The sequence below is a fragment of the Asterias rubens genome, chromosome 14, assembly GCF_902459465.1.
Source record: "Asterias rubens chromosome 14, eAstRub1.3, whole genome shotgun sequence".
Classification (NCBI taxonomy): domain Eukaryota; kingdom Metazoa; phylum Echinodermata; class Asteroidea; order Forcipulatida; family Asteriidae; genus Asterias; species Asterias rubens.
The window spans coordinates 4,055,485-4,072,045 of NC_047075.1; the positions used below are offsets into that span (position 1 = coordinate 4,055,485).

At 40.3% G+C, this 16,561-nt stretch overlaps 2 protein-coding genes across 2 annotated transcripts; one reads left to right on the forward strand and one right to left on the reverse strand.

Moving 5' to 3' along the window:
- Positions 1-2,139: 2,139 nt before the first annotated feature.
- On the forward strand, positions 2,140-9,040 carry LOC117299383. Its single transcript, XM_033782921.1, has 7 exons — positions 2,140-2,421; positions 3,055-3,216; positions 4,232-4,336; positions 5,129-5,243; positions 6,065-6,177; positions 7,450-7,689; positions 8,862-9,040. The coding sequence occupies exons 1-7, from the start codon at positions 2,199-2,201 to the stop codon at positions 8,957-8,959; spliced, it is 1,056 nt and encodes a 351-aa protein (XP_033638812.1). The 5' UTR covers positions 2,140-2,198; the 3' UTR covers positions 8,960-9,040.
- A 1,530-nt stretch (positions 9,041-10,570) lies between these two features.
- Positions 10,571-12,832, reverse strand: LOC117299498. The gene is made up of 2 exons (XM_033783041.1): positions 12,485-12,832; positions 10,571-11,372 (listed from the first exon to the last, which is right to left on the reverse strand). Exons 1-2 carry the CDS (start codon positions 12,599-12,601, stop codon positions 10,692-10,694), a joined length of 798 nt encoding a protein of 265 aa, XP_033638932.1. The 5' UTR covers positions 12,602-12,832; the 3' UTR covers positions 10,571-10,691.
- Between the last annotated feature and the right edge of the window lie 3,729 nt (positions 12,833-16,561).

Here is a 16,561-nt window from a genome sequence, read left to right on the forward strand (position 1 = left end):
AATGTCCTTAAAAAGCTTTTAATAATCGGCCGTATTGCCACAGATTGGCTTTCAATGGAAGTACTTGACGACCATTAACGGGGCATTGTTCTCAATTTTTAGTTTTTCATTTTTGTATCGAGACACAAAAGGTTGATCGGTTGTTAATGGGTCACGATTTGTATGCAGTTAAAGTGATCAGGGACATGGAATGTCCTCTACTGAGTTGAAAGCCAAAATGGCACCAGAAATAAATTCTCGCTTCCTGATCAAGGCCAGAGATGTTATACTTTGTTCTTTTTTTCTTCTGATGAAATATACATAACTATCGTGGCCAAATATCATGGTTATGCTTATTGCAAGCAAATAATCGCCACTGGCGGAAGCAGAGAATTCTGCGATTGCGTCACGTGTATTTCACGGGTAAGCAGGGAATGGCTTGTGCGCTTGCGTACTCCACGTTAGATAGGCATTCTTTGCGGTACACAGCTAGCGCAGAAATTCGGCGCTCCCCTGCCAGCGGAGAATGGTGATCGTATAAGCGCAGGGCCCAATTTAATAAAACATGTAAGCAGCCGTTTTGTGCTTACGGGGCGTCTCTTACCAAAATTTTTATTATAAAGCTGTTTATTCGTGTGCTCGCGCGGGTTAGCCAGCATTTACCCTTGCTTCGAATGATTGCGTTGTTTTCCTTTTACTTTGCGTACTACATCACGGTCGGCCATTTTGTGGAGTCAATTTTGTGTGCTATAAAGAGGACAAAAGGGTCCACGTTTCGGGAAAGGCCCAAAATTGGAGAACGTGTACAAAACCAATGAAAGCTGTTGCAAAACAAGTTAACAAAAGAGGGTAGTATGGTCCATGGTTCGAGAAAGGTCCACAGTTGGAAAACGTGTACAAAACCAATGGGAGCTGTTGCGAAAAAAAAGGAACAAAAAGTTATGGAGTTATTAAAACAAAAGAGGGGCAAAGGGAGGTCCACGGTTGCAGGCGTGTAAGAGCTTGCGTGTGTACGGTGACAGTGCAAAACGTATGTCACTTTCCCTTTTGTTTGTTGTTTCCTTGTTTGTTTTGGGTGCTTTTTAGTTAAAGTCACCTGGAAGTGGTATGTTGTCAAAATAAAGCTTTTGTCACTATAATATATGTGTTTTGATGAGTGGAATTTGAATAAACAGTTAACTAAGGTTGAAAAAAATCAATTCTTATGTTATTTAAAAATTTAAGAGTAGACCCCGACCCAAGAGGGCGCTGTTCGTGACGTCAATCGAGGCAGACTTTGCCTGTAATGCGTAGAGTAAACACAATTGCAAAGTTCATGTACGGACCAAGTCGTGAGTTTGTATGTATGTTTTTTCCCGGCAATGCCGACCAGGTGTATTGCTGCTGAATGCAGAAAAACACTTTTTGAAATGTACCAACTCACGACTTGGACGTACATGTACTTTGCACGTGGGTTTACTATACGCATTGAGGTAAAGTCTGCCTCGATTGACGTCACAAAAAAGGTGGGCGGAGTCAGCCCCCCAAACAACTTTCTATATTTTTTAAACATATAAATCGTGACAAACAATTACTAAAAAAAATGTTTTATTGTTCCTAAGCATATACTCTTATGTTTGAAAGAAAAAAAATTATATTTCCAGGTGACTCTAATGTTAATGTTTTTTATTTGTTTTATTTGTTTGCATGCAGGAAATTCATGAAGGCAATGCAACCAGCCTTGTACAACCTCAACCGACCCTGTGAGTATCGAGGTGTTTCCTTTTGGTTAAACTATCAGTCGGTCGAAGCTCGAGATTTTGAAGATATTCAAGCAAGTTCATGTCATGAGGATACACGGAGCCTCTTTTTCTTTCTAGTTTCGCAATTTTGGCCTGAAAGCCCAATAATTGAAAGTCTATCGTGTGTTTTTAAATGTTTTGCAGTGTGGAAAGTTAACATTCGTATTCTTCGGGTCATGATGGTGTGATTGACTGATTTGATAAGTAGATAGATGCGTACAAGGAAAACGTGCTAGATACACCAGCAAAGGTTTTCATCGATCAAACCGGAACTTCCTGTATATAAACACAATTTCTTTTGGAAGAACTATAACGGAAGCAGCGGCACAACTAAGTTAAAAGTTGAAGGCCAGTAATAATAATTAGAATGAAATAAAAACGTCCGAAACAAACAGCACACCTAACTTTACCAAGGTGGACGTGTCCTAGCGCATCATAATGGCGTTCCATGTAGTAATTGGTCTTATGATGTTGTGTCTCCCCAAGCACATCATCGCTCAGCCGTCTGTGGATACCACTAGCACTTGTGCCACTAGCTCGGGAGGTGCGTTTGGTACCCACGGAACGCACACCATATCCACGGTCTTGGAACTATCTACTCCAAACGGGACTTCAAACATAGTCGCTAAACAGAAAGCAACGTGCAGCTTCTGTGGAGGAGGTAAGAATTTCGCCAGGAATGAACACGAGTGTTGTTTAGTATAGACTGTATAAATATAGGTAGAAAAGGGGAGTGATTTTAAAATGTTTGTATCTAACCAGGGCCCAATTTCATAAAGGTGTTTGCCGGTAAGCATATTTTTGTGCTTACTGTAGCAGAAAAATGTGCGTAAGCATAACCGTATTTCACCATGATTTCACAGGTTAGCAGAACATTTCTAGGACGCTCCGTAAGCACAAAATGACTGCTTTCATGTTTTATGAGATTGAGCCAAGGAAACAAAGCGTGCGTATCATTATAAATGGTTGAAAATATATATGATTTCCCTTGGACGTATGTTTTTGTGTAATTTCATTATACAACACGATTCGCTATTTTGTGATTTACGTTATTCTTTTGACTCGGCAAAATGGTTGACCGTATGTTCCGCAATGTGGTTAAAGAGGCAAATTTATTGATTGTTTTAATCAATACTCACTAATTGAAAAACACTGTGGGTGTTTTACACATGTGCAACTCGGGTAAGGGTTTAAAAGCAAACCAAAAACATATTTCTTGAAAGATCTTAAGGCAGTGTGTGCCCCCTTTAAAGTCAGGATATTGTCAAGTAACTTTGCATCTTTTGACATCCAGAGAATGCGCCGCCAACGGTGGAGGAAACATCATGCTCGTGTACTGAAAGTGCTCTGGTTCGGGAACTGAATGACGTCATAGCAACACTACGCGAGTCTGTCGATCGACTTACTGACCGCCTTGAAGGTCAACAGGTCGCTACCGTCAGGACAGGTATTGAAGGTAAGGATAGACTTGGTTTCAAGTCTGTGATCGTGGCTTTTAGTCTACCCGATAGCCAATACATTATTGGCTTAAATATCGCCCTCTTGTTAGATTAACCTCCGTCATTAGCCTACGATCACAGAGAGGTTAGGGGGCTTTCGATTCAAGACGGTAGAGCGTACAGGACGGGAAGTAACCGAACGCGGCAGTCCGGGCGCTCACGGTGACACGGCAAGAATCACGGTTCAGTGCAGTGCATAACAACCATAACCAAAACAACAACGTGTGCAAAATGAAACCACTCTTTCGTGCTTACAGACCAGACGTTATTTCAACCCAAGACCGTTCTCAAACTCTGCAGATCGGAGACATAAATATTCAGTTTCCCACAAGCGCAGATCGATATTCCGTTTCATCCCCGTACGGTCCCCTTCCTCCTCCCGTCCCGAATCGAAAGCTTCCTATGGGAGACTTTCTGGGACGATAGAGGGCAGCAGACTTACCGGGTAAATCCATTTTCCTCAGAATTATGCGCATGTTCAGAACTACGTAAACAATTGAAATTTACCCGGTATGTCTGCTGCCACCTAGCGTTGGAAAGTCTCCCATTGCGAGTTGTGGCGCGTGGTAGATACTCTGTGGGGGCGTTTTTCTTGGTTGATGCCGATGAATAACAGCGACCTCAGACTTGATATCAAGTCTAGTGTAAGGACAGCGGTGTGACCATTTTGTTTCTATGGGGTGGGGAGTGAGAGCAGGCAAAGACATAAAAAATGCTACAAAATGCACCTGGGTTATTTACTGAACACTTCAAAAGGAAGAACATCGGATACTTCTTGTCGAAGAAGATGTATGAATGTATCAAACATTTTATTAGAACATATCTTTCGATCTCATTTGGTTGGGCAGTGGGACAGTTGCTCTGAGTTCGTCAGCGTGCGCGCTGTCATTGTTTACCATCAGAGATCAATGGAGCAATGGACGCCGTCTGTATGGCCAACGCCTATATTAACGTGTATGTGTTTATATTTAGATTTCGACTACCCAGTCATTGAACTTGATGGGGCCCGTTGGAGACGATTCTGGTGGTACACAGCAAACTCAGCCTGGCCGGAGCCTGCCACGGACGTCTTGCAAGGTGAGTCTCTTAAAGACCTCCTATGGAAGCCCTTATAGTGCCACGTCGAGTTTCTATTTTATATGACCAGTAAAAAGTGTTAATAACACGCGCGCTTGCACCTGTGCTTATAAGACAGTTTCCTCATTCCTGTTGGTCGAGAGCAACGGCCGGGACAGTTCTGCAACATCACGCGCTACGCGCGACGCGCACAGCATTCTCTTATAAGGAGTTGTTTACCCGAGGGCCTTGACTGGGCCTAACCATTTCATAGCTGGAGAGGTGTTGTGTTGAATGAAATCATTGAACAATTATAATTTTTGCATTTATTTTACTTTTTGACCAAAAAATGTTGATGTTTTTTTTTACCGAAAGGGTATTTATAAAATGGGAATCAAAGTGTGTTGAACTGGTTTTCAACTAGTGGTTTAAACCCACCGGGCCTGGTTCTTTATAATTGACCTCGACTTCGTCTCAGTAAAATATCAAGAACCAGGCCTCGTTTTGTTTAAACAACTAGTTGAAAACCTCTTCACCACACATTGATTCCCTTATTTCTCAAAAACTACAGCCCCTCAGCAAATAAAATTTACTATCAATTTCTTCAAACCATGTCATTTTTATATGCATAATTTGAAAATTGTATCTTGTGTCTTACAGAAAGTATCCAAACCCTCATGGTGTTTCTCTTCTACGTCTTTCGCGTGTAGTGTTCCTCTTTCACTGTTGTATGTTTAACTTCAACGTTGTATAGTGTTTCTAGGAAGGGGTCTTCACTTGATTTGCCTGAATTAACACTTTTTCTTTGTCTAGATGCATACGGTGACTGCAATGCTAATTCGTCGTACTGCTTCAGTCGTCTGCCAAGCACACTCAATGAATATTCAACGGAAATGCTTGGAAGGGACTCTGCTGGAACTGTGTACAGGTGAAACACAATCAATTATAAATATTATGATTGGTTTTAAGGCAATGGGCACGATTGGTTATGGTGTCAGAGACCAGTATTCTCCCATGGAGTATCCCAACATAAGCATAGTATCCTGTGAACATTTTGTCTCATTTTATTATCGACTTTGCGTGGGAACAATAAAAGAAGAAGAAAAAACACCCCTGTTACATACTTTGCATGCTTTCAGATGCATTATAAAGGGCTTCAGCTGATTAAGTATTTTATTGTTTGAGTGAGAAGTTACCTCAAAAACTACGTTACTTCAGAAGGAGCTGTTTCTCTTAATAATGTTTACTATCAATAGCTCTCCATTGCTCTATACCAAGTAAGTTTTAAACGCTAACAGTTGTTCTTTTGAGTAATTTCCAATGGTGCCTTTAATAACTCTGCGGTATTTTTCTTATTTTAGTTTACATGTTATTGGGCCTAATTCCTTCATTCTTTCATTCTGTTAAATGGTGGTTGTTTGGTAACTCTCCGTATACCTTTCGAGATATGTTCATGCAAAAAAAAAAACTTAAATAAGTGTTTTGAAACTAAATGTAAGTTAATAATAAAAAAAACATGGCCCTCTTGAAATACAACCAGGGGAACATACGAAACACGGTCAAGTCAAAGGATTGGTTCTATAAAACAGTATACCGCCTTCTGTCATGAAAACTATACAAACAACACATAATTTCAAGGGATTTTTATCTGAATAACTCTGATCTTACTTTTGAAATATATTTCGAAACCATTGTCATTTCAAAACAAGCACATTTTATGGCCCAAATCATTACATTGGTTTATTATAGGTGGAGTTTTAATCCCAACAATGACGTCGCTCATGTAGTTTGGCAAGCATTCCACTCTCGCGAAGAAGTGAAGATCCTGAACGGGAATGTCTGGGCCCCTAAGGTTGTCAGCGGTAAGGGTTGCTTATAATACTAATAATAAGCAATTATAATTGCCCGATATTATTCAAATATTGAGTGGCTCAGAGTGGAATGGGAGGAATATTACCGAGCGATAATATTCCTTCCATTCCAGGAATTAAAGCCATTCAATATTTGTTTTATATAACTGACATATAGATCCTTGTTATTTGATGTATTTTAATAAAAGTATAACATTATGAAAAATCACACAAATTACTGACAACCAAAAATCATATAGCGCCGCGTAGCGGCAAAAATGCACAAATCGGATACACAACCTTTTGCACAGGTGCTCCTTTGTTTTGGCGGCGGCGCTGTACTGCTCAAAAACATTGGGAACAAGGATTATCCTAACTGTTGAATGGGAAATGCTAGTCCCCATGGGCGAATAGGTCTTTTTGATCGCAGGTACGGATGGGAGTAATAGTGAATGTCACGTGAAGTAAGTTCCACCAATCAAATGACAAGGATCTGTATGTCAGTTATATAACAATCTTTAACCATTACTGCGCAACACTGCTACTATAGCAACTGGCTATAACTAAGTGTTTTTCAAAAATACTAGACAAAGGTTCAATGACCTGTGAAACCACGGTTAAAATACCAAGTAAAAGCATCATACTACTGAGGATTATGAACATCCAATCCACTAGTGTAGACATTCTGATCTAAGCAAAGAAATTCTGTCGGTAATTAATTTAATCGAGGGTCATTGTGACAGTTAAATCCCTTGTTTCAAAACAAAAATACGCTTTAAAAGAAACACAGTTTATAAATCGTTAACACGCTGGATTTTGTACAACATAGACTGGTCCGGTGTTTTGAGGTTAGGCTGAGTCTGTTGGTGACTATTAAAAACACTGGACACTATTGGTAATTGTCAAAGACCAGTCTTCTCAATCTTCTCAAAAACTGTCAAAATCTGAGCTCAATTGGTCGTCGAAGATGCGCGATAATAATGAAAGACACAACACCCTTGTCACACGAAGTTGTGTGCTTTCAGATGCTTGATTTCGGGACCTCAAAATCTTATTATGAGGTCTCGAAAACTACGTTACTTCAGAGGGAGCCGTTTCTCACAATGTGTTATACTATCAACAGCTCTCCATTGCTTGATACCAAGTAGTTTAAAAATAATGTCCAGTGCCTGTAAATAACATGTCATTTTAAGCGTTCCGAGCAATACACAAAAGAGGTTTTGCTGTGTGAGTTTTTAAGTGATAATCTCTCATAGATAATACTTCGCCATTGATTCGTTTTAGGAACGGCCCCAACAGCGGACCAGGACTCGTTCCAATATCGGGAAGAACACGGCGTGGAGTCCCTCCAAATTGATGACGACAACTGTGACTGTTTGACGTCACTCAGCCTGGGCCACGGTATGTGTGGGACAGGCTTCAGCACCGTCTACGGACCGGAAAACGTATATGGAGTGGATCTTCTCTACGATTTTCATTGCCAGACAACTTCCCCTGCTAACGGTCTGTCCTTGTACTTTAAGGGTACGTATACAGGCATCTCATATACTTTTAAAAGCAACGTTTTGGGAACCGTTCGATTGTTTTAATCTTTTACAAAATGTAGATTCATATACAACACATACTGACATTTGGAAATTACTTGTCAAAAGGTTGTCGGTTTTTGTTAGGTATCGCCGAAAATCCGGAGCGAATATTGTATATTACATCAGGAAGAATAGTCCCTTTAAAGGCAGTGGACACTATTGGTAATTACTCAAAATAATTATCATCATAAAACCTTAATTGGTGACGAGTAATGGAGAGAGGTTGATGGTATAAAACATTGTGAGAAACGGCTCCCTCTGAAGTGACATAGTTTTTCGAGAAAGAAGTAATTTGATTTTAAGACCTCAAGTTTAGAACTTGAGGTCTCGAAATTAAGCATCTGAACGCACACAACGTCGTGTGACGTGACAAGGTGTTTTTTAATTTCATTATTATCTCGCAACTTCGACGACCGATTGAGCTCAAATTTTCATAGGTTTGTTATTTTATGGATATGTTGAGATTCACCAAGTGTGAAGACTAGTCTTTGACAATTACCAATAGTGGCCACTGCCTTTAATACAAAAACGGAGAAGCGTTACCGCAGCACCGCTTCTAATATTCAAAGTCTGTTCCTTAACCACACAACTTCTAAGTGAAATGTTTTTTCAAACTGCTTTATAATTTCGAAATTTGGTGTAAACTCCTAATCAAAGGTATTTATTGCCATACATTTTAAGAGTGGTTACCAATTGTAACTTCCCTTTAAAGACACTGCACACCTTTGGTGTATCTCAACATATGCATAAAATAACAAACATGTGTTTGGAATGTTATTCATAACAAATCTTATTAGCATTATTATCTCCTATAAATCATGTTCACGGGGTACGGCAGAAAAACGTCATGAGATATTATTTGATTCTAGGGACATCACGGATATGTCTTTTGAAACTGGGAAACAAATAGACACAATAAACCCTATATCATTCACCGACGTCTTGGACATAGACTAGTTAGGACTAGACTAGTTAGGACAGTAACTGCTGTCATTTATGGCGAGCTAGAATGGACACTAGAGGGCGCCGGCTCAGTTCTATGACGCATAATTATTCTCATAGCACTAATCTGATCTAACTTTATATTTTCTGGTCTTTGCATCAATTCAGATGATGACGAATGCTCCGATGCACGATGCCCCGATGGCTTCCGATGCTCAGCTCAGATGGTATCTACGCGTATAACTGCATTAGTGCTTGAGATATGATAAGGGTCTAATTTCATAGAGCTGCTTAAGCAGAAAATATTGCTGACCAATTTTGTCTGCTAAGCAGTAATACCAGGCACACATTGTACATGTGACATGGTAGTGTGGCTGTAACCTTATTCTGGTATAAGCATAATTCCGTTGTGCTTTGCTACTTTTTGTGCTTAAAGGAACACGTTGGCTTGGATCTGTGAAGTTGGTCTACACAAAGCGTTTGTAACCGTTTTTTTTAAATATAAAATGCATTATGGTAAGAAAGATGTTTTAAAGGTAGAATACAATGATCCACACAACATGCCTCGATATTGCGTGTTTTTGTTGTTTTTTTGCAAACTAATTACAAACGCTTTTCAAAGACCAACTCGACCGATTGAGAAAGACTCTGCTATGGACGAAACGTAAGGCCATTATTTATTTTGCAGATAATAACTAGAATAAAACAGATTTGCGCACATATCCACCCTGCTGGGTGTTTGAGGCGCAGTTAAACCAAAAACCCAAACGAAAGAAAACAGACACAATAGATAGATAGATATAGATAGAAAGATAGATTATAGATAAAATAGTTTATTTAAAAAAAGGTGTAATCTCAGCACAGAGGCTGAATTATGTGTACACTTAAAACAAATTATAGCTACATTACGAAAATAATGGAATGAAGCCGATACAAACAAAGCAAATAATATTAACATCAAGTGAATCAACAATAATGCAATAGAAACCCAAGCAGCATTAAACATACAGTGTATGCCATCAACAGCCCCGTTCCTTTATCAAGCTGTTGCCATCTTGAACTTTTCCCATTGATATCAATGTTACCAAACAGATCGGCTGGAAGCACAAAATAGTCTGGTTCCTATTTTCAAAATGATTACTATCATTCATTATTGTTATTCGATGTCGAGAAACATGGCCAAGATGGAGGCAGCAATTGGTCTATAGCATCATCTTGTGGAATTGATGTATTATTGTTTGTTTTGTTGTTGGATTGGTAAATAAATGAAGCGGTATAGCTTCAAAGCAAGAAAGAAACAAATAGAGCATATAGTGTATAATATACAAACAATTATAACCACGGAGAAACATACATGGTGCTTTAAACAAATAGAGTTCATTTGAGCTCATCAAGTTCATGTGTTGAACGTCTGTATATAATAATTATACTTGGCGGAAACCAACTGCAGAAACACGCAGCAGAAAGCAGGGACTTGAAGAAACTCAAGCACAGCTGCCCCCTTCGTTCCTGGTGGGTTTATGTACAAGGATTGCAGTAGCCTTTTGTCAAGGACTTCTTTGGTGGACAGCTTCGTAAATACAGCTATACTTGGTCTAGGTTACATCCAACAATGGATGAACACAGCCTGGGATCACGGCTTTACGAAAACGAAGTCACGAAAGTCTATACAAAAGGCTAATGATTGAAACTGCTTCTTTGTTATGACTAGAAGTGTTTCTGCATCTTGGGTTTACACTTCAGCTGAAGCCTTCTATGCATCTGAAAGCACAAAAAGTTGTGCAAGAAGGTTGTTTTTCTTGCATTATTCTCGTGCACCTCAATGACCAACAATTGAGTTCAAATGTTCACAGGTTTGTTATTATACATAATGTTGGGATACACTAAGTGGGAATACCGGTCTTTGACAATTATTACCAAATGGTCCAGTGTCGTAGATTTTGTACACAAAATGTCTTTGCGGAGCACCCTGTCTTTACACGCCCAGATGTAAGACACCTAGTAAGACCATGACTGCATATCGCCCGGGTAACTACTGGAATGGTCTTTGTAGACCCCGTCATCACTGCTGGGGATCCAATCATTATTAGCTACATCCGACTCGTCTCCATACTCTTGATCCGAAAGGGCGCCCTCTCCCGATAACTCAGAGCCGTCTCCTGATGCCTCAGATTGGAGACTGGTATCGCTCTCCTCTTCCCCAGGTGGATCGCCGACACCTCCGCGCATGTAGTACCCACCGTAAGGGAAGGACGAGCTGACCCAATTCCTCAAACCCTGGTAATAGTCATTACCTTCCGACGAGGAAGGGTCTGACGAGGACGAGGAATCTGGGTAGGAAAAGCTGTCGCTTGAGGGCGTGGGTTGGGCTGATTCGTGGACGGCCGTGACGTCATCAACGTCAGAAAGGTCAGGGGTCACGGTTAGCCACAGCCCGGTGTCACCGAGTTTGGTTCGTTTCGTTGGTTTAGGGAGATGGGTTGGGAAAAGGTTGCCCACTACAGACTTGTGATCGGATGGCTCCGACTCGCTGGTCCACATCGGTGTATCGTTGTATGCTGACACGATAGCGATGGCTCCAAGGGCACCAGCGACCAAGATCAGAACCGTCAGAAGGAAGACGCATGCGCAAATAGCCGCTCGTTTGACTCGCCATTGTCTATCGTTCTCAACAGCAACCTAGAACAAAATTCCAAATACATAGTTCAATGGCCTGTAAATACAACTTTACAACAGGAGGCAGAGATAACATGTTTAAAACTTCAACAAGACCAAGATCCATGATCCTCCAAAGCCTGACACGAATGTACTAATAAAACCTTGTTTGGATGCAAAATATGGTACACAGGCAGTGGTATTATATCATGTTTCCTTATTAAACCACTGGATGTATTTCTATTCCCCCTTGGACAGGGTGCAAGTTCATTTCAGGTTACTCCCCACAGCTATTCGCTTGTAATTTTTGTTTACTCCTTGGTAGAGAGAAGCAATTAAGGTGAAGTGCCTTGCTCAATGACACAAGTGTCGCGACATCACCAGACCATGATGCAAACCATATTTTTTTTTATTTTATTTATTTTTAGAACTTGATGAGTGTACCGCCGTTTGCCAATACCCCCCCCCCCCCCGGAAATATAGAAAAGTATACACAAAACAATCTTCCAAAGTTGTGTACAATTCCGGAGCCCGTGTCAACAATACAAATCATCAATCCTAGGTGGAAAGCCGCAGTTTACGGTAAAGTGCCTTGCTCAAGGACGCAAGTGTCGTCACTGGCAAAACCGGGGTTCAAATCCACGTTAGGTCAATAAATTACTGAACTTGAGAGCCGCTCGGCCACGGCACCTGATCCATAAACCCATTTATGGGATATCTTCTAAAGGGCACTGGACACCTTTTGGTAATTGTATTCTCACTTGGTGCATCCAATTAAAATATAGCAACTCTTTGAAAACAATTTGACTCAAGCGAAGTTGCAAGAGAATGTTGAAAGAAAAAAATACCATTGTTCAACAAACTTGTGTGATTTCATCTGTATATTATAATAAAAGGCTTCAGCTGAAGTTTGTTTATTATTTGAGTGAGAAATTACCCCTTTCCCAAAAACGACGTTACTCCAGAGGGAGTCGTTTCTCACAATGTTATACCATCGACAGGTCTCCATTCGTCAAGTAGGCTTTGTTGATAACAATAATTTGGGGGTAATTACAAATAAGGGCAAAGATAAATTGATCGAATGTTCATGTACAATGCGGAAAATAACGTAGTAACAACCACCAATGGTTTTTTACCTGTGTGTTGTCTACCATGATCACCATGGTGTGTTTCTGATCCAATGACGTCGTGCCTTTGTGTGCTTTCTCGTCCGGAATGGCGACCGATCCCGCAACAGTATGTTTCGGGAACATACTTGCAAATTCAACAAGTTACTGAACAATATGTTGTACACCAATTTCTTGGGTCAAGTTGTTTTCGATGGAGACTGTGATGTCTGTCTGACTTCGAGACACTCTTATTAAGAATTTAGAGCAGCTGTAGGTCATAGGCAAAAACAAATGCACCCACGTAGAAGAACGGCAACCTATGAACTGGCAGTCTGTGATGGGAACTCCCTGTCCTTACTCTCTATGCCCAAACTATACACAACCATAAAAGGTTGTTCCGTCCCAACTTCGAATCGCCCCAATTGTAGTTGTGACCTAAACCAGTTTTTTTGAGTGTTACAGTTGGGACAGCCCAACTACATCTGGGATCCAACAATGTTCAATATGCACTGGCAGAAGAATCGGACCAGTTACACCGTGAAACATGCATTTGAGGCGGATTTGGTTTTCGCAACAACATTACAAGTAGCCTTTTGTCAAGCCTTCTTGTTGGCTTTTACAGCTTCCAACCGGTATCCCGAATATCACGTGTACACCCCACGCTAATCAGGCATAAGAAACATTAGATGATTGAATTTGGCCTTAGAGGCCACTACTGTAGCCATTACAGAATCCATAGGGGGCCGTGTGTACCAACTTTAACACTAAAACTGGAACTGGGTCCAACTATAGTTGGGACGAGTCTACAGTTGGGAAGGAACTAACAGTGGGTGGGCCTACCATAACAGGGGGTAGGCAAATTGTGCAATAACGGAATACCCCCATTTTGGATCCGGAAACAGTTTGTATGGTGGCTGGTGTAATTCCTGTTGGGGAAGGTCATTCAACAATGACACAATTCCAAAACCCAAATGATAAAAGCGCTGTATGTGTGTGTATGCGTCCAGTGCAAATGTAGTGCTTGAATTCCATGTATGTGTACATGTACAATTGCTTTTTCATAGAGAAACACTGTATTGAGTCTGGTTTTACGATCAGTGAACTTGAACCATGAAGGTTTACTGAACTCAAGCAGGTCATAAGTTATCCTGAATTTAAAGCACGCCCAGCTATTGCACATAGTTGTACAATAAAGGTATACATTTTCATTTGTTCAAGCGAGTATCCCCATATGAGCATTCAGTTTTATTTAGTTTGTTCAAGTGGTCCATTTTTACCGGTTTCGTGCATCAAAATAAAATGTTAAATTGGACAAGCAAAGAAAACATAAATACCGGAATATGGTTGTCATTGCATATAGGACAGGGCGTTTCACTAATTACAATTGTCGGAAGAAAAAAAACACACTATTGTTTCCATTTATTAGGTACAAAGATAATCTGTTTTTTTCTTAGTCTTGGTGCAAGACGTTTGCATGACTGAACTGACCTCTACAGGCCTAACTAAAACTAAATTGTGTGTTGTCACATCTTTGAACTACACTTTAAAGCCAATGTGGACACTTTCGGACTAGAAAAAAGGTTCACATTTTATTTACAAATAACTTACATGGTGTACAGAAGGTAATGGTAAAATACTTCTCTTGAAATATTACTCCATGAAATGCTTTACTTTTTTAGAAAACATTAAAACAATTATCAATTATCGCTATCGAGAATTACGTGCGGAAACAAGGGTGGGTTTTCCCGTTATTTTCTCCCGACTCCGATGACAGATTGAGCCTAAATTTTCACAGGTTTGTAAGTTGTGATGCACGTAGTGTGTGCCTTTGGACAACACTGTTTACCGAAAGTGTCCAATGGCTTTAAAGGAACTGTTGCCTTGGATCGGACGAGTTGGTCTTTGAACCCGCGTTTGAAACCGTTTGTTAAGACATGTAAATGGTTAGATAATTTAAAAGTAGAATATAATGATCCACACAAACCTGCCTCAAAAATGCATGGTTTCCCTTTTACGTCGGGAAGAAACACGGTCAGTCATTTTTATTGAGTCAAAATGTTCTCCATAAAATGGCCGACCGTGTTAGTTCGCGACGTAAAAGAAAACCAGTGCAATTTCGAGTGATACTTGTGTGGATCATAATATATACTTTTAAAATACCTTTCTAACCACATGCATTGCATAGCAAACGGTTTCAAACGCTTTTCAAAGACCAAGCCGTCCGGTTAAAGGCAACGTGTTCCTTTGAAGACTCAAACACGCACTTAGAACGATTGCACTTAGGCTAACCCGGGCCCCTTTAAAAGTAACCATCGAAAGTTCATCTCCTGCTTGGCGACCTTACATTCCCGTCTAAGTGGGGGTCATATATAGAGGGTCACATACTAGCAAAGAGGTATTAAAAACAAGTGGAAATTTAGTATTGTACCCTACGTCATCAAAGGTGACTGCTCAGGCTGTCGAAAATTATTATTATAACAACTTTTAGATGCTCAACGACCGTAATGACGCTTATCTGATTTGTGAGATGTGTTTGCCACTACCAATTAATGCCTGGGGAAATGAAAAGTAACATCCAGGCAGAGATAAAATCAAATATACTGAGTTTCATTTTTTTAAAAACCCAAGTGAAGCCAGTATTCTAAAAATAAACCTGTAAAAAACGTGGCTCAGTTTTGGTCATCGAAGTTGCAAGAGAATAATGAAAGAAACAAACTTGTTGCCTAACTTTGTGTGTTTTCAGATGAATAATGAAAGGCTTTTGATCAGCTGATTTTATTTTGGTAAGAAATTACCACTTTCTCAAAAACTCAGAGGGAACCGTTTGTCACAAGTGTTATAAACAGCTCTCCATTGTTTGTTACCAAGTCACTGGCGATCAATGGTGACTGGTGGTGACTGGTGGTACCTCACACCGTTGTGGTACCAACGAGGCGAAAACCCAAGTTGTGTTGACGTTGAGAATCCTGACCCCCCCCCCACCCCCACCCTAAGGGATATCGTGACCGTGACACAATCCCAGTTTGTCTTCAAAGTCTTGAGCGCGGCACGTGTGGTGGCCTTAAAGGCACTGGACGCTATTACTAATAATAATTAGCATAGAAACTTAATTATTTGGTAATGAGCTTTTGAAAACATTGTGAGAAACAGCTCCCTTTGGTGTATAAAGTGTTTTTTGAAGCAGAAGTGTTTGAAACAAAGCAACGTGATATACTTTATCTCGCTTGATTTTAAGCTAGGAACCCATTGCTAATTAAATAGCTGTCGTGTAATTAAAGGGGATCTTAGGAAAGACACCAACATGGACGACAGGGCTTCTGTCCAAGTGTAATGGTGCAAACGATACTTTGGCAGGGCATGGGGATGGGTAAATGTCCGGTAACAAAATAAACTTGACTTCCTCTCATGGATGCCAACGGACGTGCGTGGTGGTGCCTTCCTCTATAACATGATACCACCCGATTTCCTACTGATAACTGGTGGTGCTTTCCTGCTAAAGATGATACCACCCGATTTCCTTCTATAGGTAAAGAAACTTTCCATTTGACGTTGTCGCAATAGCTTCCCCAGATTGCAAAGCAATGACCTGACCTCATTTTCATAGAGCTGCTTAATCATCAAAAGTTGCTTAGCACAACCAAATTAAGCTAACAAGAGTTGAGGTTACCAGCTAAAATAATACTGGTTATGTACAAAGTGTAAGCAGAAAATTGTTATGCAATTTTGTCTGCTAAACAGCTTTTGTGAAATTTGGCCCTGCATGAGGAGTATTAAGCATTCAAGAGTCTTAAAGACAAAGGACACTTTTGGTAATTGCTCAAAATAATTGCTAGCAAGAACACTTGGTGCGGAGCTATAGAGAGCATTGTTGGTAGTATTAAACATTGTGAGAAACGGCTCCCGAAGAAAAGGTAGTTTTTGGGAAAGTGGTAATTTCTCGCTCAAATACATATTTGAAGACTTCAGGCTTGGAGCCTGTTTAGGCATGCGTCAAGGGCGTTTTTCTTTCATTCTCTAGCAACTTCGATGACCAATTGATTCCGGGTCGTTCTTGTCAATTGCCAAATGTTTTTACAGTGAAAGGGAACGTTTGGCAATCAGTAT

Excerpts from the sequence above, each read along its gene's own strand:
- LOC117299383 (XM_033782921.1), top strand. The coding sequence starts at position 2,199 with ATGGCGTTCCATGTAGTAATTGGTCTTATGATGTTGTGTCTCCCCAAG. Across the intron at positions 6,178-7,449 it reads GGCCCCTAAGGTTGTCAGCG|GAACGGCCCCAACAGCGGAC; the intron begins GTAAGGGTTGCT and ends GATTCGTTTTAG. Across the intron at positions 7,690-8,861 it reads TCTGTCCTTGTACTTTAAGG|ATGATGACGAATGCTCCGAT; the intron begins GTACGTATACAG and ends GCATCAATTCAG.
- LOC117299498 (XM_033783041.1), bottom strand. The coding sequence starts at position 12,601 with ATGTTCCCGAAACATACTGTTGCGGGATCGGTCGCCATTCCGGACGAG. Across the intron at positions 11,373-12,484 it reads TCATGGTAGACAACACACAG|GTTGCTGTTGAGAACGATAG; the intron begins GTAAAAAACCAT and ends ATTTTGTTCTAG.